The 17,022-nt window shown below is 41.8% G+C and overlaps 1 protein-coding gene across 1 annotated transcript; it reads right to left on the bottom strand.

Moving 5' to 3' along the window:
• Positions 1–3,523: 3,523 nt before the first annotated feature.
• LOC139383840 (cytosolic 5'-nucleotidase 1A-like) lies at positions 3,524–12,843 on the bottom strand. The gene is made up of 6 exons (XM_071128417.1): positions 12,318–12,843; positions 9,639–9,806; positions 9,352–9,481; positions 7,756–7,878; positions 4,843–5,030; positions 3,524–4,608 (listed from the first exon to the last, which is right to left on the bottom strand). Exons 1-6 carry the CDS (start codon positions 12,444–12,446, stop codon positions 4,228–4,230), a joined length of 1,119 nt encoding a protein of 372 aa, XP_070984518.1. The 5' UTR covers positions 12,447–12,843; the 3' UTR covers positions 3,524–4,227.
• Between the last annotated feature and the right edge of the window lie 4,179 nt (positions 12,844–17,022).

Genomic DNA, 17,022 nt, shown 5'->3' on the forward strand with positions numbered 1-17,022 from the left:
GTGGCCAGGTGATTACTCCGGAGCTGCCGGAGTCTCCCGCCTGTCCGGCGCTGCCGGAGTCTCCTGCCTATCTGGCGCTGCCCGAATCTCCCGTCCATTCGGGACCCGTGGCGAGGGTCCCCAGTCGGAGGTCGGCGGCAAGGGTTGCCGCTCGTAAGAGGCCAGGGGGGCGGTTGAGGAGGCGGACAAAAACTGTGGTGAAGTGGGGTCCACGTCCTGCGCCAGAGCCGCCACCGCGAACAGACGCCCACCCAGACCATCCCCTATAGGTTCAGGTTTTGCGGCCGGAGTCCGCACCTATGTCATGTTCTGACCATAGTTCTGTTATTTTATTCTTTGTTTTAGTATGGTCAGGGCGTGAGTTGGGGTGGGCAGTCTATGTTTGTTTTTCTATGTTTGGTTTCTGTGTTCGGCCTAGTATGGTTCTCAATCAGAGCCAGGTGTCATTAGTTGTCTCTGATTGAGAATCATACTTAGGTAGCCTGGGTTTCACTTTTGGTTTGTGGGTGTTTGTATCCGTGTGAGTGTTTGGGCCACACGGTACTGTTTCGGTTTTGTATATTTCACGTTTATTATTTTGTTCCAGTGTTCAGTTGTGTTTTTGAATAAATCAATATGGACACTTACCACGCTGCATTTTGGTCCGATCCTTACTCCTCCTCAGACGAAGAGGAGGAAATCCGTTACAGCCACCACCACCATGAATCACCATGGGGATGGTGCTAGGTTTCCTCCAGACGTGACGCTGGCATTCAAGCCAAATAATTCAATCTTGGTTTTATCAGACCATAGAATCTTGTTTCTCATGGTCTGAGATTCTTTAGGTGCCATTTGGCAAACTCCAAGCGGGCTGTTTGTAAAGTAAAGGTATAGCTTTAAAACACTAAAGTGCATTATGGGTAACGTAGTAAGTTAACTTTCGTTTTCGATTCAATTGTGGTGGCGGAGATGTAGCCGAATTGTGAGCCATGCTCTTTTTGCTCCATTAGCTCACCATTTTATTTTGTCATTCAGACTACATCCATTGATGTACAAGTTTAATAAATGTGGAATTTAGAATTCCGTGGAATTCCAGACCAACACCTCATTAGCAGTGGATAAGATCCCCAAATGTGGGAACTACCCCAGAGCATCGTACATTTCTCAGAACCTGGAGCTAGCAAGTGAACGTTAGCCTGAGCCATCCCGACTACGGTCTGGAGGCAACGCAGGAAAGGTAACAGGGCTGTCATGTGCCTTTTACTGAGGAGTGGCTTCCGTCTGGCCACTCTACCATAAAGGCTTGATTGGTGGAGTGCTGCAGAAACGGTTGTCTTTCTGGAAAGTTCTCCCATCTCCACAGAGGATCTCTAGAGCTCTGTCAGAGTGACCATTGGGTTCTTGGCCACCTCCCTGACCAAGGACCTTCTCCCCCGATTGCTCAGTTTGGCCAGGCGACCAGCTCTAGGTAGAGTCTTGTTGGTTCCAAACTTCTTCCATTTCAGAATGATGGAGGCAAAGGGGTTCTTGGGGACCTTTAATGCTGCAGACTTTTTTTGGTACCCTTCTTTAGATCTGTGCCTCGACACAATCCTGTCTCATTGCTCTACGGATAATTCCTTCGAACTCATGGCTTGGTTTTTGCTCTGACATGCACTGTCAACTATGGGACCTTATATAGACAGGTGTATGTCTTTCCAAATCATATCCAATCAATTGACTTTACCACAGGTGGACTCCAATCAAGTTCTAGAAACATCTCAAGGATGATCAATGGAAACAAGATACACCTGAGCTCAATTTCAAGTCTCAGAGCAAAGGGTCTGAATACTTAAAATAAGGTATTTCTGTTTTTAAAAAATTATACATTTGCAAACATTTCTACCAACCTGTCAACCTGGCTCTCTCGCACCGGGCACTTCTGATAACCCCATCAACATGGGCACCCCCACAATTGACAGTTTTTTTACGCAGATACTACACATTCCTTTGGTCCATGCCCTCCTGCACACTTCTCACATCTCGGAATCTCCCTCCTACACACTGCTGCAACATCACCATAATGAGGAGCAACCAGACGCTGCACTTGACGCATTTATGAAATTGCTTATTCCAGTTACTAATTAGCATGTACCCATTAAGAAAATGAAAAAAAAAAACGATTAAATCCCTGTAGTTTGATGAGGAACTGAAAAATTGTATGGTTGAGAGGGATGAGGCAAAAGGAATGGTAAAAAAAAAAAGGTCTGGCTGCACAACCGACTGGCAAACGTACTGCAGATTGAGAAACTATGTGACTAAACCGAATAAAAATAATTACACTATGAAACAAAGATAAACTACATAAAAGAATGATAGTAAAAAGCTTTGGAGCACCTTAACCTTGACTAAATTGCTTGGAGTAACGCTGGATTGGCAGCAGCTAATGGGGATCCTTAATAAAAACAAATAGTCTTTGCATCTGAAACACCTTAGTGGGTTCAGCACAAAAGCTCTCACGGGATAACTAACACATCCCAACATGACTTTACCAGGTAAAGAATCTGCTTCAAAAGGACAGACAATGTCTTCTCAGTTTTACCACGCTCGCCACCGGATCTGCGTCGCACCAAACGGCGGGTGCTCCACCTCAAAGCCACCCCAGTAATCACTCCTTTCAAAGGCACCTTGCTCTGGAGAGCAAAGCAAGTCACAGGTCTTGTCCCTAGGCACGTGACGTGAAGTGACCGCTCCCTCTAAGGTGAGGGAAACCTACCTTCACCGATTTAACAGTACCAACTTATTTTCTACCCAGCCTGAGACTACATATGGATCAGCTAAAAGGCCGGGATCCACTTTCTACAAATATTCCACTCCCACTGGGCCTGAATCATCCTTTGCATGACCTTCAGGGTGAGGCTCGGAGGTCTTCAACACACATGCCACCACAGGTAATTCATACTCACTCTCGTCAGGTTCAATTTCTTAGCCATAAGAGAAATCAGACTACAGTTTGTCCTTTGTGTCATTCTTCCTCAACACACATCTTCCCACTGCACTCGGCTCTTCTCCTTCGCTGTCCATAACCATGTCTATCTGTGCTGAACAAGCACTGATGGCCTTTCTCCAATAACCACCTTCTGTTCCTTAGCTCAATGTACTAGTCTGGCTATCTCCGGCTCTCCATGCTCCCAAAACATCCCACAGTCATCAGCCATTTCGTCATCCATTTTATCAAACAATCATGTAAGTGCAGCACTTCTCTTCTTATTCTTCTTCTGTGTAGTTTAAATGGCGTTTGGCAGCCAACTTTACGGGTTAAAAGGTTCTCCTTCATTAGTTAAAATCATTTGCGCCTGAGTCAGACTGCCAGAGTGAAACAAAACATACAATGATAACACCATCATAATTATCAAGACAATTAACAGTTGGGGTGCGTGTGCAATTGGTAATTAGTGCAGGCTATGGGATGTTTGAAAGGCAAATTGGCAATAGAACGAAACATAAAAGCCACATAATTAAGTTAGCAGACATTATGCCAATATCTCCTCAAAGAAGCCACGTCTTTACAGAATGGATCAGCATCCATGTTTATAATGAGAGAGGAGATGGTCCATTAGCACTTTAGGTTGCCATCTCATTACAGCACATACAGTAACTTGCATGAGGACCATGCAAACGTACAATAAAAGGTGTCTAGATTAGAAACAAAAGAACAGAGCAAAATATTACATCAATAACATAAAATACATATTCAGTAAACATGTTTTCAACCTAAGTGATATGCTGAAATTATACAGGTATAGCCCACTGTACTAATTTTTAAATGTTTTGGTTCTGGAGTTTCACATAATTTGAATGTGTCAACAAAATCTAATGTTGTTGCTACAAGTCACAGACTTGTAAACTCTATAAATATTGTGTAGCATATGTTTAGGTATTTTTAGATGAAAATGTTATTGGACCTTTAATGCTATGATACAGATAGCATAGTGTACTAACATTACTGCAAGCATGACAATATTGAAGCTTTTCTTTTAGGTATACTGGCGCCTTCTCTTGTGAGGAATCCTCGATCACATGGCCTAGCGTGAAAACAGCATGCCCTCACTCTGTGCCCCTGCAATTGTCATGTACTATGGGCTTCACTACCCAGACAACTAAGAGGGGACTGAAAAGGACTTACAGAACCACTGTCTCCTTCAAATTCACAATGTTGTTTTATTGTCCCTTGCTGTCACAGGGATAGGGAAGAGGGTGAGGTACAGACTACTTGGCGGCAGCGCTAGAGTCTTTAGCGTTCTCCTCAGCAAGCTTCTTCTGGGGCCGTTTCTGAGCCACACCATAGGGCACATGAGCCGCCACAGTCCCCAGCTCCGCAGCCCCCTCCACATGGAACATCTGATCGTCGAAGAATATGTGAGGCCGGATCTTCTCCAGCATAGGCCCCTTAGGGGCCCCAGCAAGGAAGAGGGCCTCGTCGGTGTCGAGTCCCCAGGATCGAAGTGTCTTCAGGGCCCGGGTGCCTGAGCTGGCTGCGCTGCGCGCCGTCACCAGGTAGGTGCGGATGGGGCAGTCCATACGCTGGCCCTTGGCATAAAACTTCTTCTGCAGCTTCCCCAGAGACTCCAGGAACCCCTTCAGTGGCCCCTGAGAGGAAAGGATAGAGAGTGAGTTGCTATACGATGGGGCCTAACACTGAACATGTCACAAAATCTACAGTAAATCTACAGAGACATTAAACCACTTCAGCTCACACTACATTTCACCATCCGTATGAAGTACAGAGGGATATTAATTTGTCAATTGACTAACTATTTAGATTTAGCTGCATATTCAATTGTGTTTGAATGTGTTACAGAATTTAACGTGGACCGGACATACATGGTCAAGAAGCGTGTTCTCATGTGCCTTCTCATGCTCAAAGAACTTGTCCAGTCCATGGGCCTTATAGATGCGCTCTGACTCATCAGAGAAGAGCACTGCGTCCCCATCGAAGGCCACCCGCAGCTGAGTCTCTGACACTTCTGTTCGCTTCTCTGGTGGGTTAAACATGGTGGCTGCCGCAATCCCTGAGAGAGAGAGAGAGAGAGAGAGAGAGAGAGAGAGAGAGAGAGTACTCAGAATGACTTGTTCAAGGTAAGCTTTTCTTACTGTATTAAACAACTACATAACAGTGTTACGAGACAGATCAAATGTTCTATTGATAAAACTGGTTTGTCACAATCACCAGTGTCTTCAACTAACAAGACTATGCTCTCATCGGGGGGGGGGGGGGGGGGGTCGACATGAATGGGCTACAGGGGGCTTTGCTCCCAAAGTTCATACTTCAGCCCCCTCAGTTTTACTTTTAAGTCCCCTATTTAAAAATAGCAAAAATTGCTCTGCCATTTCCTGGTTGTTAAAATTCTATAGTTTGCCTTATTTCAGCTTATGTGACAAACAAGCAGTCATTGTGTAGAGTATCATTGTACCATCTAAACCACTGTGAAATATATTTTCCATAACCAACAAATATTTTATTTTGAGCAGTTTAAAGCTGGTGTACAAAATTGAAAGTAAAAGATGCAGAATGAAACTTAAGAATGGTAAGCATAGAAATAGTGCACATACAACAGATCTACCGCTTCTTAGACTTTCTTTCAATGAGAATGACAGATCTATGTGAATTTGGTCAGGTCGCCCAAAAAGTTACATATTACAGCATTAAGGCAGAAACATATTGTATGTTTGTAAATTCGTAACATATTATATGTTTTGCAAATTTGTGACATATCACACTAATTGTTATTCGTAACATGTCATACGAAAATGGATAATGGACAATCTCAAATGAATACATGCCATACGAAGCGTAACATATCATATTAAATAAAGTTTCACGTATTTACGTACACAATAATATGAAATGCTCTGGGACCAGGTTGCAGCAGGGGGGCTATGGAAAGCCACTGAGCGGTGTGGTATGACTCCTTTGGGTTTCCATAAAAAGCAGGGAAAAACGCTTCTCTTCTCACATTTCTGTGGTAGGCTGAGTGAATAAAGTGAAATGCCTCTGCCTGTAATATTTGATTTGAAAGGGAGGGTTCAAGTTTACCGTTAAAGCTGCTTCACTCTTAGCTATAGCTGTAAAAAGCGTTAGTGATATTAGCCTTAGCCTATTTAGCCAGCTTGAACCAGCTAATCTGCCACGATGGATATCAGAAATTGGCTTCGCCAAAGTACCCAAACAAAGAAGGAGAACGATGAGGAGCAGCAGCAGCGATGATCCTCCTGAGCTCCAGCTAGCTATGTGTGCAGAGCCCACCCACCCTTCCACAAGTGCTGCCACAATGGCTGCCTCCACCTCCGACTGTTCCTGATGATCTTGGAACAGAGGAGCCAGTCCAGGTTAGCCTAGAATCCTACCAAAGCCACAGGTTTTCTGTCCAGAAACATTGATTTAAAAGCAACTGGTTCATAGGAAGAGATCATCTGGAATGCTTGGTTTTTTTCAAATTTTGCCTAAAATGACATACCCAAATCTAACTGCCTGTAGCTCAGGCCCTGAAGCAAGGATGTGCATATTCTTGGTGCCATTTGAAAGGAAACACTTTGAAGTTTGTGGAAATGTGAAAGGAATGTAGGAGAATTACACAAAATAGATCTGGTGAAAGATAAAACAAAGAAAAAAACAACCGTTCTTTTGTAATTTTTTGGTCCATCATCTTTGAAATGCAAGAGTAAGGCCATAATGTATTATTCCAGCTCAGGTGCAATATACATTTTGGCCACTAGATGACAGCAGTGTATGTGAAAAGTTTTAGACTGATCAAATGAGCCTTTGCATTTCTGTTCAAAACGTTGTATCAAGACTGCACAAATATGCCTAATTTGTTTATTAATAACTTTTTATGTTCAAAATTGTGCACTCCTCAAACAATAGCATGGTATTCTTTCACTGTAATAGCTACTGTAGATTGGACAGTGCAGTTAGATTAACAAGAATGTAAGCTTTCTGCCAATATCAGATATGTCTATGTCCTGGGAAATGTTCTTGTTACTTAGAACCTCATGCTAATCGCATTAGCCTACGTTAGCTCAACCGTCCTGTGGAAGAGACACCGATCCCAAAGAAGTTTTAATTGATTACGTGGGTCGAATTTGATTCACAGAAGTGTATTGTGCCATATCACAACGTGTTAGTGAACTTGTGAGGGAGTGGCATGATTATTTCATTTTGTTGAAGCGGGCCTGTATAGGCCTATTCATTTTGCAAGACAGCTGTGCATGTCTGCATCTCACTGTAGTAGGTTCTAGGCTATGTTTTGGTTATTTGGATCTCCCTTAGCCTTATGTTTACTGTGAATGTAACTAGCCTAAATATATATTGTGTCATGCCTTTATCGATCTAATATTTTGTTTGCTAGGCCTACTACTTAGTAGCGCTGTTCTGTTCGCATTCTTTCGCATTCGCAATTGTGTCAATAATCTAAGCCAAACTGCTATTCAGCATTTGTGTTTGCATGCATGAATAACTAGGCTACTACTTTCAGCATTTAGTTTGCATTATTTTGGTAAGACAACTGTGTGTACGTTGCATTTACATAATAGGGTAATTGAAATCTAAACGTCTAAATGACTCAGCACTTGTCTCAGCATTTGAACTTTATGTTTGTTATGGTATAGCGTGATTATATAAAGAGAATTCAATATAATGCCAATGCAAGAACTCCAAAAAATGTAGCCCCATCCCTGATTTCAACAGCCACCTTAGTTACTTTATCCTGGCGCCAGGTCTGGCTCTTGCCCACTTACCTTCCTCCAAGGCCTCTCTGACCTTCATGGGGTCAGCAGACAGGTACAGGTTAGTGTGGTAAGCCTTCAAGTACCCAATGGGACTGTTCCCACCCGTCATACAGAAACGCTCAATGAACAACCCTGCAGAGGAAAGAGAGACAGACATAGAGTCAATGTACTGGTTCCTGCCTGTAATTGAGGGATTCGATAACAGTTACCAATGGCTAGGGAGATCCAAAGATGCAAAGAGAGAAAAATGCCCAGAGAGGAGTAAAGAGAGAAAATAGTGGGTTGAGGGGTGAGCTGGATGGAAAGAGCCTGAGAAAGTAGCTCAGTCAGGACAGATGTTTCCACTTGGCCAGACTATTTTACCCACACCCCCAGGGCCCAGAACCACATCTCCCAACTCCCTTCATCTCAAAGGACGTGTGGAGTGTGGAGCGTGAGAGAGATCGCCCCAACACCATCCTAGGCCAACCAGTGGCCAGAGCTGTGTCTAGTTATTTCCTAATTTCATAGTAATCTATAAGTCGTTTTATTAAAGCACTATGACATGCTATACAACCACAGTTTACAAGGGAATGTAACATACTAAACAACATTTAGCCTTTGACCTCCCCAACCCACTCCCTCTTTCATTCTCTTACATTCTCTTACATTCTCTCTCTTTCATTCTCTTACATTCTCTCTCTCTCTCTCTCTCACACACACACACACACACACACACACACACACACACACACACACACACACACACACACACACACACACACACACACACACACACACACACACACACACAAACACACACACATTTGAGCTTAAAGACCCATACAGCTGAAGTTATTCTGTGATGTTTTGAACAGGCGTGTGTCCTGTGGAGGGACACAGGGCCATAGGGTCATACAGGCTGTGTGGGAATAGGGAGGACCAGCTGTGTGGAGCACCCAGAGCACCGTCATCATCGGTGCATCAGAACAGCTTCTTCTCCTGGAGCCCTTAACCCCCTAGAGTCGATGTCCGCGCAGAAATATAATTAGCATAATTTAAACCTCCCCATCAAAATCTGCCTGTTTAATAGTAATAATAATAATAATATGACCCCAATGGAAGTATATATGGAAGTACCTTAGTGTAAAAAAAGGGGTTAAATATGGGTAAAAAAATAAATATATACATATAATAATTTCCTGAATGTTCTTATATCTCTCAGATGTTTTATTTATTTTTTCACTATCTGTTTTGCCATGTATGAATTTTGCCATGGGCTAATGGGCTAATGGGCTCATGGGCTATGGGCTAATGGGCTATGAGCTAATAACAGTAAGGCCAAATTCAATGTTCACCCCCCATTTAATTTGTAAAAATATTTTATACCTACAGGGGTCCTAAAATTCAAAATCCAATAGCTAAATGATCCTTGATATGACAATCTTAAAACATTTCCATATGCTAGCTTAGTAGAAACCCAGCCCCGGGCCCTTAGACCACACTCAGGACATCACACTGAATCTGAATGAAAGATGTTGTCATTCACAGCACAATAGCCAAGTGGTGCCCATGTGTGCATGTGTTTATGCATGTGTGTGTCTGTGTGTGTGATTAGGCACTCACGGTGGTGGTTGATGGTGTTGATGAGTCGGAGGCCGACGTGTGCGTGGTTGTTGGTCATGAGCACAACGTCAAAGAGCTCCTCACTCTCTGGGTACAGCTCCCTCAGCCGAGTATTCACTGCCTCCAGAGCCTGGGGTCACGTCAAACAGAAGCTCTTAACATACAGTATAATCTTTCATACAACATACATCCTTCACATTGACGAACATGACCACCAATCTGTCTGTCTGTCTGTCTGTCTGTCTGTCTGTCTGTCTGTCTGTCTGTCTGTCTGTCATTTCCCTGACCTTAACGAAAGGAAAAGCAGGACCAGGGCAGAAGGGCTCTGTCTCGTGTTCTATCTGGTACTTGAGGTACTCCTCCATGCCTTTCTGTTCGTAGATCTGCTGCTCCTTATCCATGTTGAAGAGGACTCGTGATGACACCGCAATGGTGATGGCATTCTGAGGCTTAGGCTGTTGGATGAGGAGACACAAAGCTTAATACTTGAACACACCCCGGGCACGCAATACAACACACAGGTTAACACACACATATACTCCAAAACAAACACACAAGTCACATTGTGGAGTAAGAAGCCTTTTGGATCAGTCTGCTACAGTCTGAGACATCCTCGGTAGTGATGATGGAGGAACAGGGTAATGTGGCGCCAGAGGGAGCCAAAATGTCTACTGGTGTCCACAGCTCTTCTTGTTATATAGCTGAGTGGTAGACATTCTCAAAGTGATATACTGTGCAGCAGCTGATTCAAAGGTATTTCATTTGATCAACATGAAAGCTGTGAGAATGAACTAAGAAGGAACATACTTGTAATGAGGAGGCAGAAATGTACTTGGCAGTCTAATCACATTTTGTTCTCTTTGGCAATATTGGCTTGCTCAGTTTCGACTGAATCATGTTTCACAGCAAAGAAGATGCCTCAGTGGTTGAACCAACCCTGTTTACGAGGATAGAACCTACTGTATTTACATATCATGTAGGTTTATCTCAACCACTGGCAAAAGATAGGGTGGTGGGTTTGAGAGAGCTATTTTACTGTAAAAATAACTGTACATAGCAGCTTTGAAGAGCACATTACAGACTAATTTCATGGGTAGGTCCCACTATAAAATGTTTCAGACCAGGCACAGTGAGAGAGCTGTGTGACAAGAGCTGAGGTGACAGTGTGACATGACTACATACATTCCCCAGCCAGACTGATAACACATGAAGCAGACCTACATTTCAGATTGGCGGCCACTTGCTAAACCTTTGAGTGCCTGTCTAGCTGTCACGTTCTGACCCTAGTTCCTTTGTTTTTGTCTTTGTTTTAGTATGGTCAGGGCGTGAGTTGGGGTGGGCAGTCTATGTTTGTTTTTCTATGTTGGTTTTTGAGTTCGGCCTAGTATGGTTCTCAATCAGAGGCAGCTGTCAATTGTTGTCCCTGATTGAGAATCATACTTAGGTAGTTTGGGTTTCACTTTTGGTTTGTGGGTGTTTGTTTCCGTGTGAGTGTTTGGGCCACACGGTACTGTTTCGTTTTGTTCAGATCGTTTATTGTTTTGTTCCAGTGTTCAGTTTGTTTATTAAAAAGACATGAACACTTACCACGCTGCACCTTGGTCCTCCTCTCTTTCTCCAGACGACATCTGTTACACTAGCGGTTCAAACCATAGTAAAATACCACTTCTTGATTGTCTGGTTCTTGATTTTCTCTCTCCATTTAGTTTATTTGAACACTAAAATAAGTTCTATCGATGAGTTAGTATTGCATCAGTTTAACATTTCTGTGCCTTGTTTTTTTAAACAGTAAAAAAAATGTTTGTCTCTGGCAAATCTGTAAGCATACCTTTTATAGTCAATAAGGCATATTGCCATTATTTCAACTTCAAATAGCTTTGTGACAGGTCTCTGCTATAAAACTCAGTCTTGAAGACAGATAGAGCCAAGTGGTAACCTGATATAATCTGTCATATAATCAATCAACTTACTAGCCTATGACAACTTCGCTGAGATGAAATAATAAAGCCTTCGTCATAACAAGAAGGCTGAAAGCAGATTGTGGAGTTAAAGTTTTGAATGACTTTCGAGACAACAAATAAGTTAACTTACGCAGAAGATCCCTCCCTGCCCCTTGCATGTGGTGGGAGTGGTATTGTTTCGATGCATTGTCCTTCCGAAATTTGGCAGGTTAGATATTTATCGCCAGTGATGCTGGTACCCTGTCAGAGTGCTGTATGCGACACTGAACAACTGGACTCAATTACTATTCAGTGCCTTGTTGACCTGTTCGATGTTGTCATAATGTGTCTGTCTGTAAAGACGTCATCTTGTTCCATTGACAGTAAGCAGTAAGCAAAACAGTAAGCAAAACTGACCCCACCAACAGACCCCTCAGACCCTTCAAAGAGACAGAATTGTCTTATTTTGGTACACTTTTATGACAAAATGTAGAGTTCAATTCTACTACCAATAGATTCTTTCAAACCATTGGACATGGAAAAATATTTGATAATTTGGTCTGTTAGGTTGCTTGAAACAACTCCCCTCATCACCCCCAGGCAGGCTCATAGAGAAGGTTAGGAGTGTGTCTGTCTTCTATATCTCAGCGCAGCAGGTGACTGACTGTAGGCTACTTGTGCCATTGCAGACAGACATGTTAACAGGTGGACTCTCTTCTACAGTTGCCCAAATGCGTTACGAAAGCCTTATCTATTATCTAACAAACGTTTAAAAAAATAAAGGATCTAATTCCTTGAATGTCAGTGTAACCACATGAAAGGAAATACAGTAGCCTACATTCAAGGAACTAATTGGCATGTAACACACACATAACATTGAACATGCACCCTTAGCATATTAAATAGTTGTTCCCACTAAAGCAAGGCATGCAAACTCCTCACAATACAGACAGAGATAGAGAAAGTGTGTGTGAGAGAGAGATTCTCATTATTTTTCTCCTCATCTCACGACACGTTGATACTCACCGATTTGAGATGCTTGGTGGGGGTGGATGGGTTCGACATAGTGTTGGTTCTTTCCCAGGATGCTCTTGCTGTGCCGTTGGGTGCTGTGTCTTGGCCGGTCCTCATCCCGCCGTTGTTTACACTCATCATCCTGCCTCTCTTATTTGCCTCGCCCACACTTCTTCCCTCTATCTCTCTCAGGCAGTCCTCACTGAGTATCTTACTGCCTCTCTCGCTGTCTCTTTACCTCTCTCCCGCTCTCAGGCAGTCCTTACGGAGTCCTCAAGTAGCCTAGGCCTACACTCATTTACACCATCATTCCCGGTGCATTCAGAGATGAGAGCAGCAGACTGAACGGCAGTGCAACCACTCAGCCGAACGCTCAGAGCAGAGGAGGAAGAAAATACAGATATTGTAAGAGGGGTAGGGATGGAGAGAGGTAGTACGCTAGCTGTTGAAACTGTCCTTATTTTTGGCATGCATTAATCGTATAGATGTTGTGCTCTCCCTCTCCGTCTCTCTCCCCCTCTCATTTTTTATTGACTTCAATCCATCCAACATCCTCCTCCCTTTCTTAACCCTTTGCTGGGTATGAATTCTGCATCACTGCCTAACTTTGATTTAATGCATGTGACAACTGAGTGTGCATCTGTTCTTGCAATTTGTAGTTTATATAATCATTTTTCATGAAGTAGTCTGAATGTGGTGAACTACTTTTTCAAAGTACTTTAGTTAAGTAAACTATCTTTTTCTTAAGGGTAACTTTAGTGTATATGTTCAGAATAGCTTCCCCAACATTGTCAATGTGCCCTTGAGCAAGGCCATTAACCCTAACTGCTCCAGGGTCGCTGTTGATAATGGCAGAACCTGGCTGTGACCCCACATCTCTGAGGGCATGTAGCAACTAATAATGTAATAACTTACAATAATTTAATAGCTACTAATAGTGTAGCAACTTCTTCATGTGTAATGTAATAAATTGCCAATAATGTGATGAATATCCTGAACGCATAACATAATAACACTTTTGTGCATAATGTAATATTTATTACATAATGCGTTAATTATTATTTTATGAAATGGGTAAAAAAAATAATGAAGTGTATTAGCTATAACTTTAACCAATAGTGTAGAAACAACCCCAAAAAAGACTTATTAACAACTAAATTCACACTCAGTTTTTATTTTCTTGAATATAAAGTGTCATGCTTCAGTAATGACTAAACACCCAATCATATTCCTACATCCTAGCTCTAAACTTGACTTCAAACTAATGCTTCACCTCCTAAGATGCTGTTTAATGCTACTGTTAAGGCACAAAAGCCTTTGAAACAATTCATGACATTTTCAACAATTGTTACTCCTTCTGGTTGCTGGCACGTACTCCAACTTACTCACAGGCATCATTAGGTCATTGGTTTTGCATTATCGAATAATTCTTATTCGTTAATTTTTTTTCCATCAGGTTTTGGTTTGTGGAACAAATATTTTAATTGATATTACTTGTTATTTTTTATTGATATTTGTCACATCCTGATCGGTTTCACCTGTCCTTGTGCTTGTTTCCACCCCCTCCAGGTGTCACCCATCTTCCCCATTATCCCCTGGGTATTTATACCTGAACTGCCTGTGCCAGTTCGTCTTTTTTTGTCAAGTTAACCAGCGTGTTACACCGTGCTCCTGTTTTTTCATTTTCTCTGTTTTTTGCTAGTCCTCCCGGTTTTGACCCTTGACTCTGAACCCGTCTGCCTGACCATACTGCCTGCCCTGACCTCGAGCCTGCCTGCCACTCTGTACCTCCTGGACTCTGACCTTGTTATGATATTTTGCCTGTCCACGACCATTCTCTTGCCTGCCCCTTGGATACTAATAAATATCAGAGACTCAAACCATCTGCCTCCCGTGTCTGCATCTGGGTCTCGCCCTGTCGATATTATTTAATTGATCTTACTAAGGTAATGTAACTGGATAGTTCATTAAACCAGTGGTTTAATATTGGAGGGCCCATACTCATGATTTCCAGCAGAAATAAACAGGGAATTTCGACACACTTAGATATTACGATAATACAGAGTCCGAAAAGTTTGTTATATCTACACAAGACAACTTTTTATTCAAATGCTAGTCTATTGTGGTAATGGAGGCAAATGCAAGGTGTTCATCAACTTAATATGCATGGCATTAATTAAAAACTTCTTAGGGCTGAGGTATATCTCACTGGTCACCCCGAAAGCCAGTTCCTCCTTTGGTCGCCTTTCCTTCCAGTTCTCTGCTGCCACTGACTGGAACGAACTGCAAAAATCACTGAAGCTGGAGATGCCCATCTCCCTCACTAGCTTTAAGAACCAGCTGTCAGAGCAGCTCACAGATCTCTGCACTTGTTCATAGCCCATCTGTATACAGCCCATCTATCTACCTCATTCCCATACTGTATTTATTTATTTAGCTCCTTTTGCACCACAGTATCTCTACTTGCACATCCATCTTTTGCACATCTACCATTCCAGTGTTTAATTGCCATATTGTAATTACTTCGCCACCATGGCTGGTTTATTGCCTTAACTCCCTTATTTGACCTTATTTGCACTCACTGTATATAGACTTTGTTATCTTCTTTTCTACTGTATTATTGACTGTATGTTTTGTTCATTCCATGTGTAACTCTGTGTTATTGTATGTGTCGAACTGCTATGCTTTATCTTGGCCAGGTCGCAGTTGCAAATGAGAACTTGTTCTGAACTAGTTTATCTGGTTAAATAAAGGTGAGAAAAAAAATCCCGTTAACGGGATCGATATGACAACAGCCAGTGAAAGTGCAGGGCGTCAAATGCAAAACAACAGAAATCTCATAATTAAAATTCTTCAAACATACAAGTATCTTGTACCATTTTAAAGGTAATCTTGTTGTTAATCCCACTACAGTGTCCGATTTCAAATAGCTTTTACAGCGAAAGCAACACAAACGATTATGTTAGGTCAGAGCCTTATCACAGAAAAACAGCCATTTTTCCAGCCAAAGAGTGGAGTCACAAAAATCAGAAATAGAGAGAGAATGAATCACTAACCTTTGATGATCTTCATCAGATGACACTCATAGGACTTCATGTTACACAATACATGTATGTTTTGTTCGATAAAGTTCATATTTATATCAAAACATCTCAATATACATTGGCTCGTTATGTTCAGGTGTTCCAAAAACATCCAGTTATTTTGCAGAGAGCCACATCAATTTGCAGAAATACTCATAATAAACATTGATAAAAGATACAACTATTAAGCATGGAATTATAGATACACTTCTCCTTAATGCAACCGCTGTGTCAGATTCAAAAAAGCTTTACGTAAAAAGCAAACCATGCAATAATCTGAGTACTGCGCTCAGAGACCCAACACGCCAGAAAGATATCCGCCATATTGTGCAGTCAACAGAAGTCAGAAATAACATTATAAATATTAACTTACCTTTGATGATCTTCATCAGAATGCACTTCCAGGAATCCCAGTTCCACAATAAATGTTTGATTTGTTTGATAATGTCCGTCATTTATGTCCAAATAGCTACTTTTGTTAGTGTGTTTGGTAACCAAATCAAAACTCACGAAGCGCGTTCACTAGTTGCAGACGAAATGTCAAAAAGTTCCGTTACAGTCCGTAGAAACATGTCAAACGATGTATAGAATCAATCTTTAGGATGTTCTTAACACATCAATCTTTAGGATGTTTATAACATAAATCTTCAATAATGTTCCAACCGGAGAATTCCTTTGTCTTCAGAAAAGCAAAGGAAAGGGAGCTAGCTACCTCTCATGTGAATGTGCGTGACCAGCTCATGGCTGCTGGCAGACCTCTGACTCATTCCCCTCTCAATCAGCCCCCCTTCACAGTAGAAGCCTCAAACAAGTTTCTAAAGACGGTTGACATCCAGTGGAAGCCTTAGGAAGTGCAAGATGACCAATATCCCACTGTATCTTCAATAGGGGCTGAGTTGAAAATCGACCAACCTCAGATTTCCCACTTCCTGGTTTGATTTTTTCCTCAGGTTTTTGCCTGCCATATGAGTTCTGTTATACTCACAGACATCATTCAAACAGTTTTAGAAACTTCAGAGTGTTTTCTATCCAAATATACTAATAATAATATGCATATATTAGCAACTGGGACTGAGGAGCAGCCAGTTTACTCTGGGTACCTCTGGGCACCTTATTCATCCAAGCTACTCAATACTGCCCCCAGCCATAAGACGATTTAAAGAAAGAAAGTGATTTTAGGTTGTTATTACATTATTGGTTTAAATTATTACACTATTGATGAAATGTGTTTTATTCACTTTATAATGTAGCACATTTCCAATTAATACACACATTTCCAATTAATTCAAACGTCTGATATTTTTTTCAATAATAGGTCTTTTGACCAATCAGATCAGCTCTGAAAAACATCTGATATGTCAAATATCTGATGTGATTGGTCGAAAGACCAATTAGTAGAAAAAATAAATCAGAATTTTGCTGCCTGTGTAAACACAGCACATAATTTAATACTTTTTTTTATCTGCCCGATGAACTATTCCAGCCTGACAGCGTTCCTGTGCATTCTTTCACGTGATATGATCGCAAACGTGACATTCATTGAAATTAAGCTGTAGCATTGAGGCTTTTCAGAGCGTGGCAGAGAAAGTAAAATAAAGAATATTTCATTTTAACAGAAAAATTACCTAAATGAA

Source organism: Oncorhynchus clarkii, chromosome 25 (genome assembly GCF_045791955.1).
Source record: "Oncorhynchus clarkii lewisi isolate Uvic-CL-2024 chromosome 25, UVic_Ocla_1.0, whole genome shotgun sequence".
In the NCBI taxonomy this organism is placed as follows: domain Eukaryota; kingdom Metazoa; phylum Chordata; class Actinopteri; order Salmoniformes; family Salmonidae; genus Oncorhynchus; species Oncorhynchus clarkii.

Excerpts from the sequence above, each read along its gene's own strand:
- LOC139383840 (XM_071128417.1), bottom strand. The coding sequence starts at position 12,446 with ATGATGAGTGTAAACAACGGCGGGATGAGGACCGGCCAAGACACAGCA. Across the intron at positions 9,807-12,317 it reads CCACCAAGCATCTCAAATCG|CCTAAGCCTCAGAATGCCAT; the intron begins GTGAGTATCAAC and ends CTCATCCAACAG. Across the intron at positions 5,031-7,755 it reads CAGAGAGGCCTTGGAGGAAG|GGATTGCGGCAGCCACCATG; the intron begins GTAAGTGGGCAA and ends TCTCTCTCTCAG.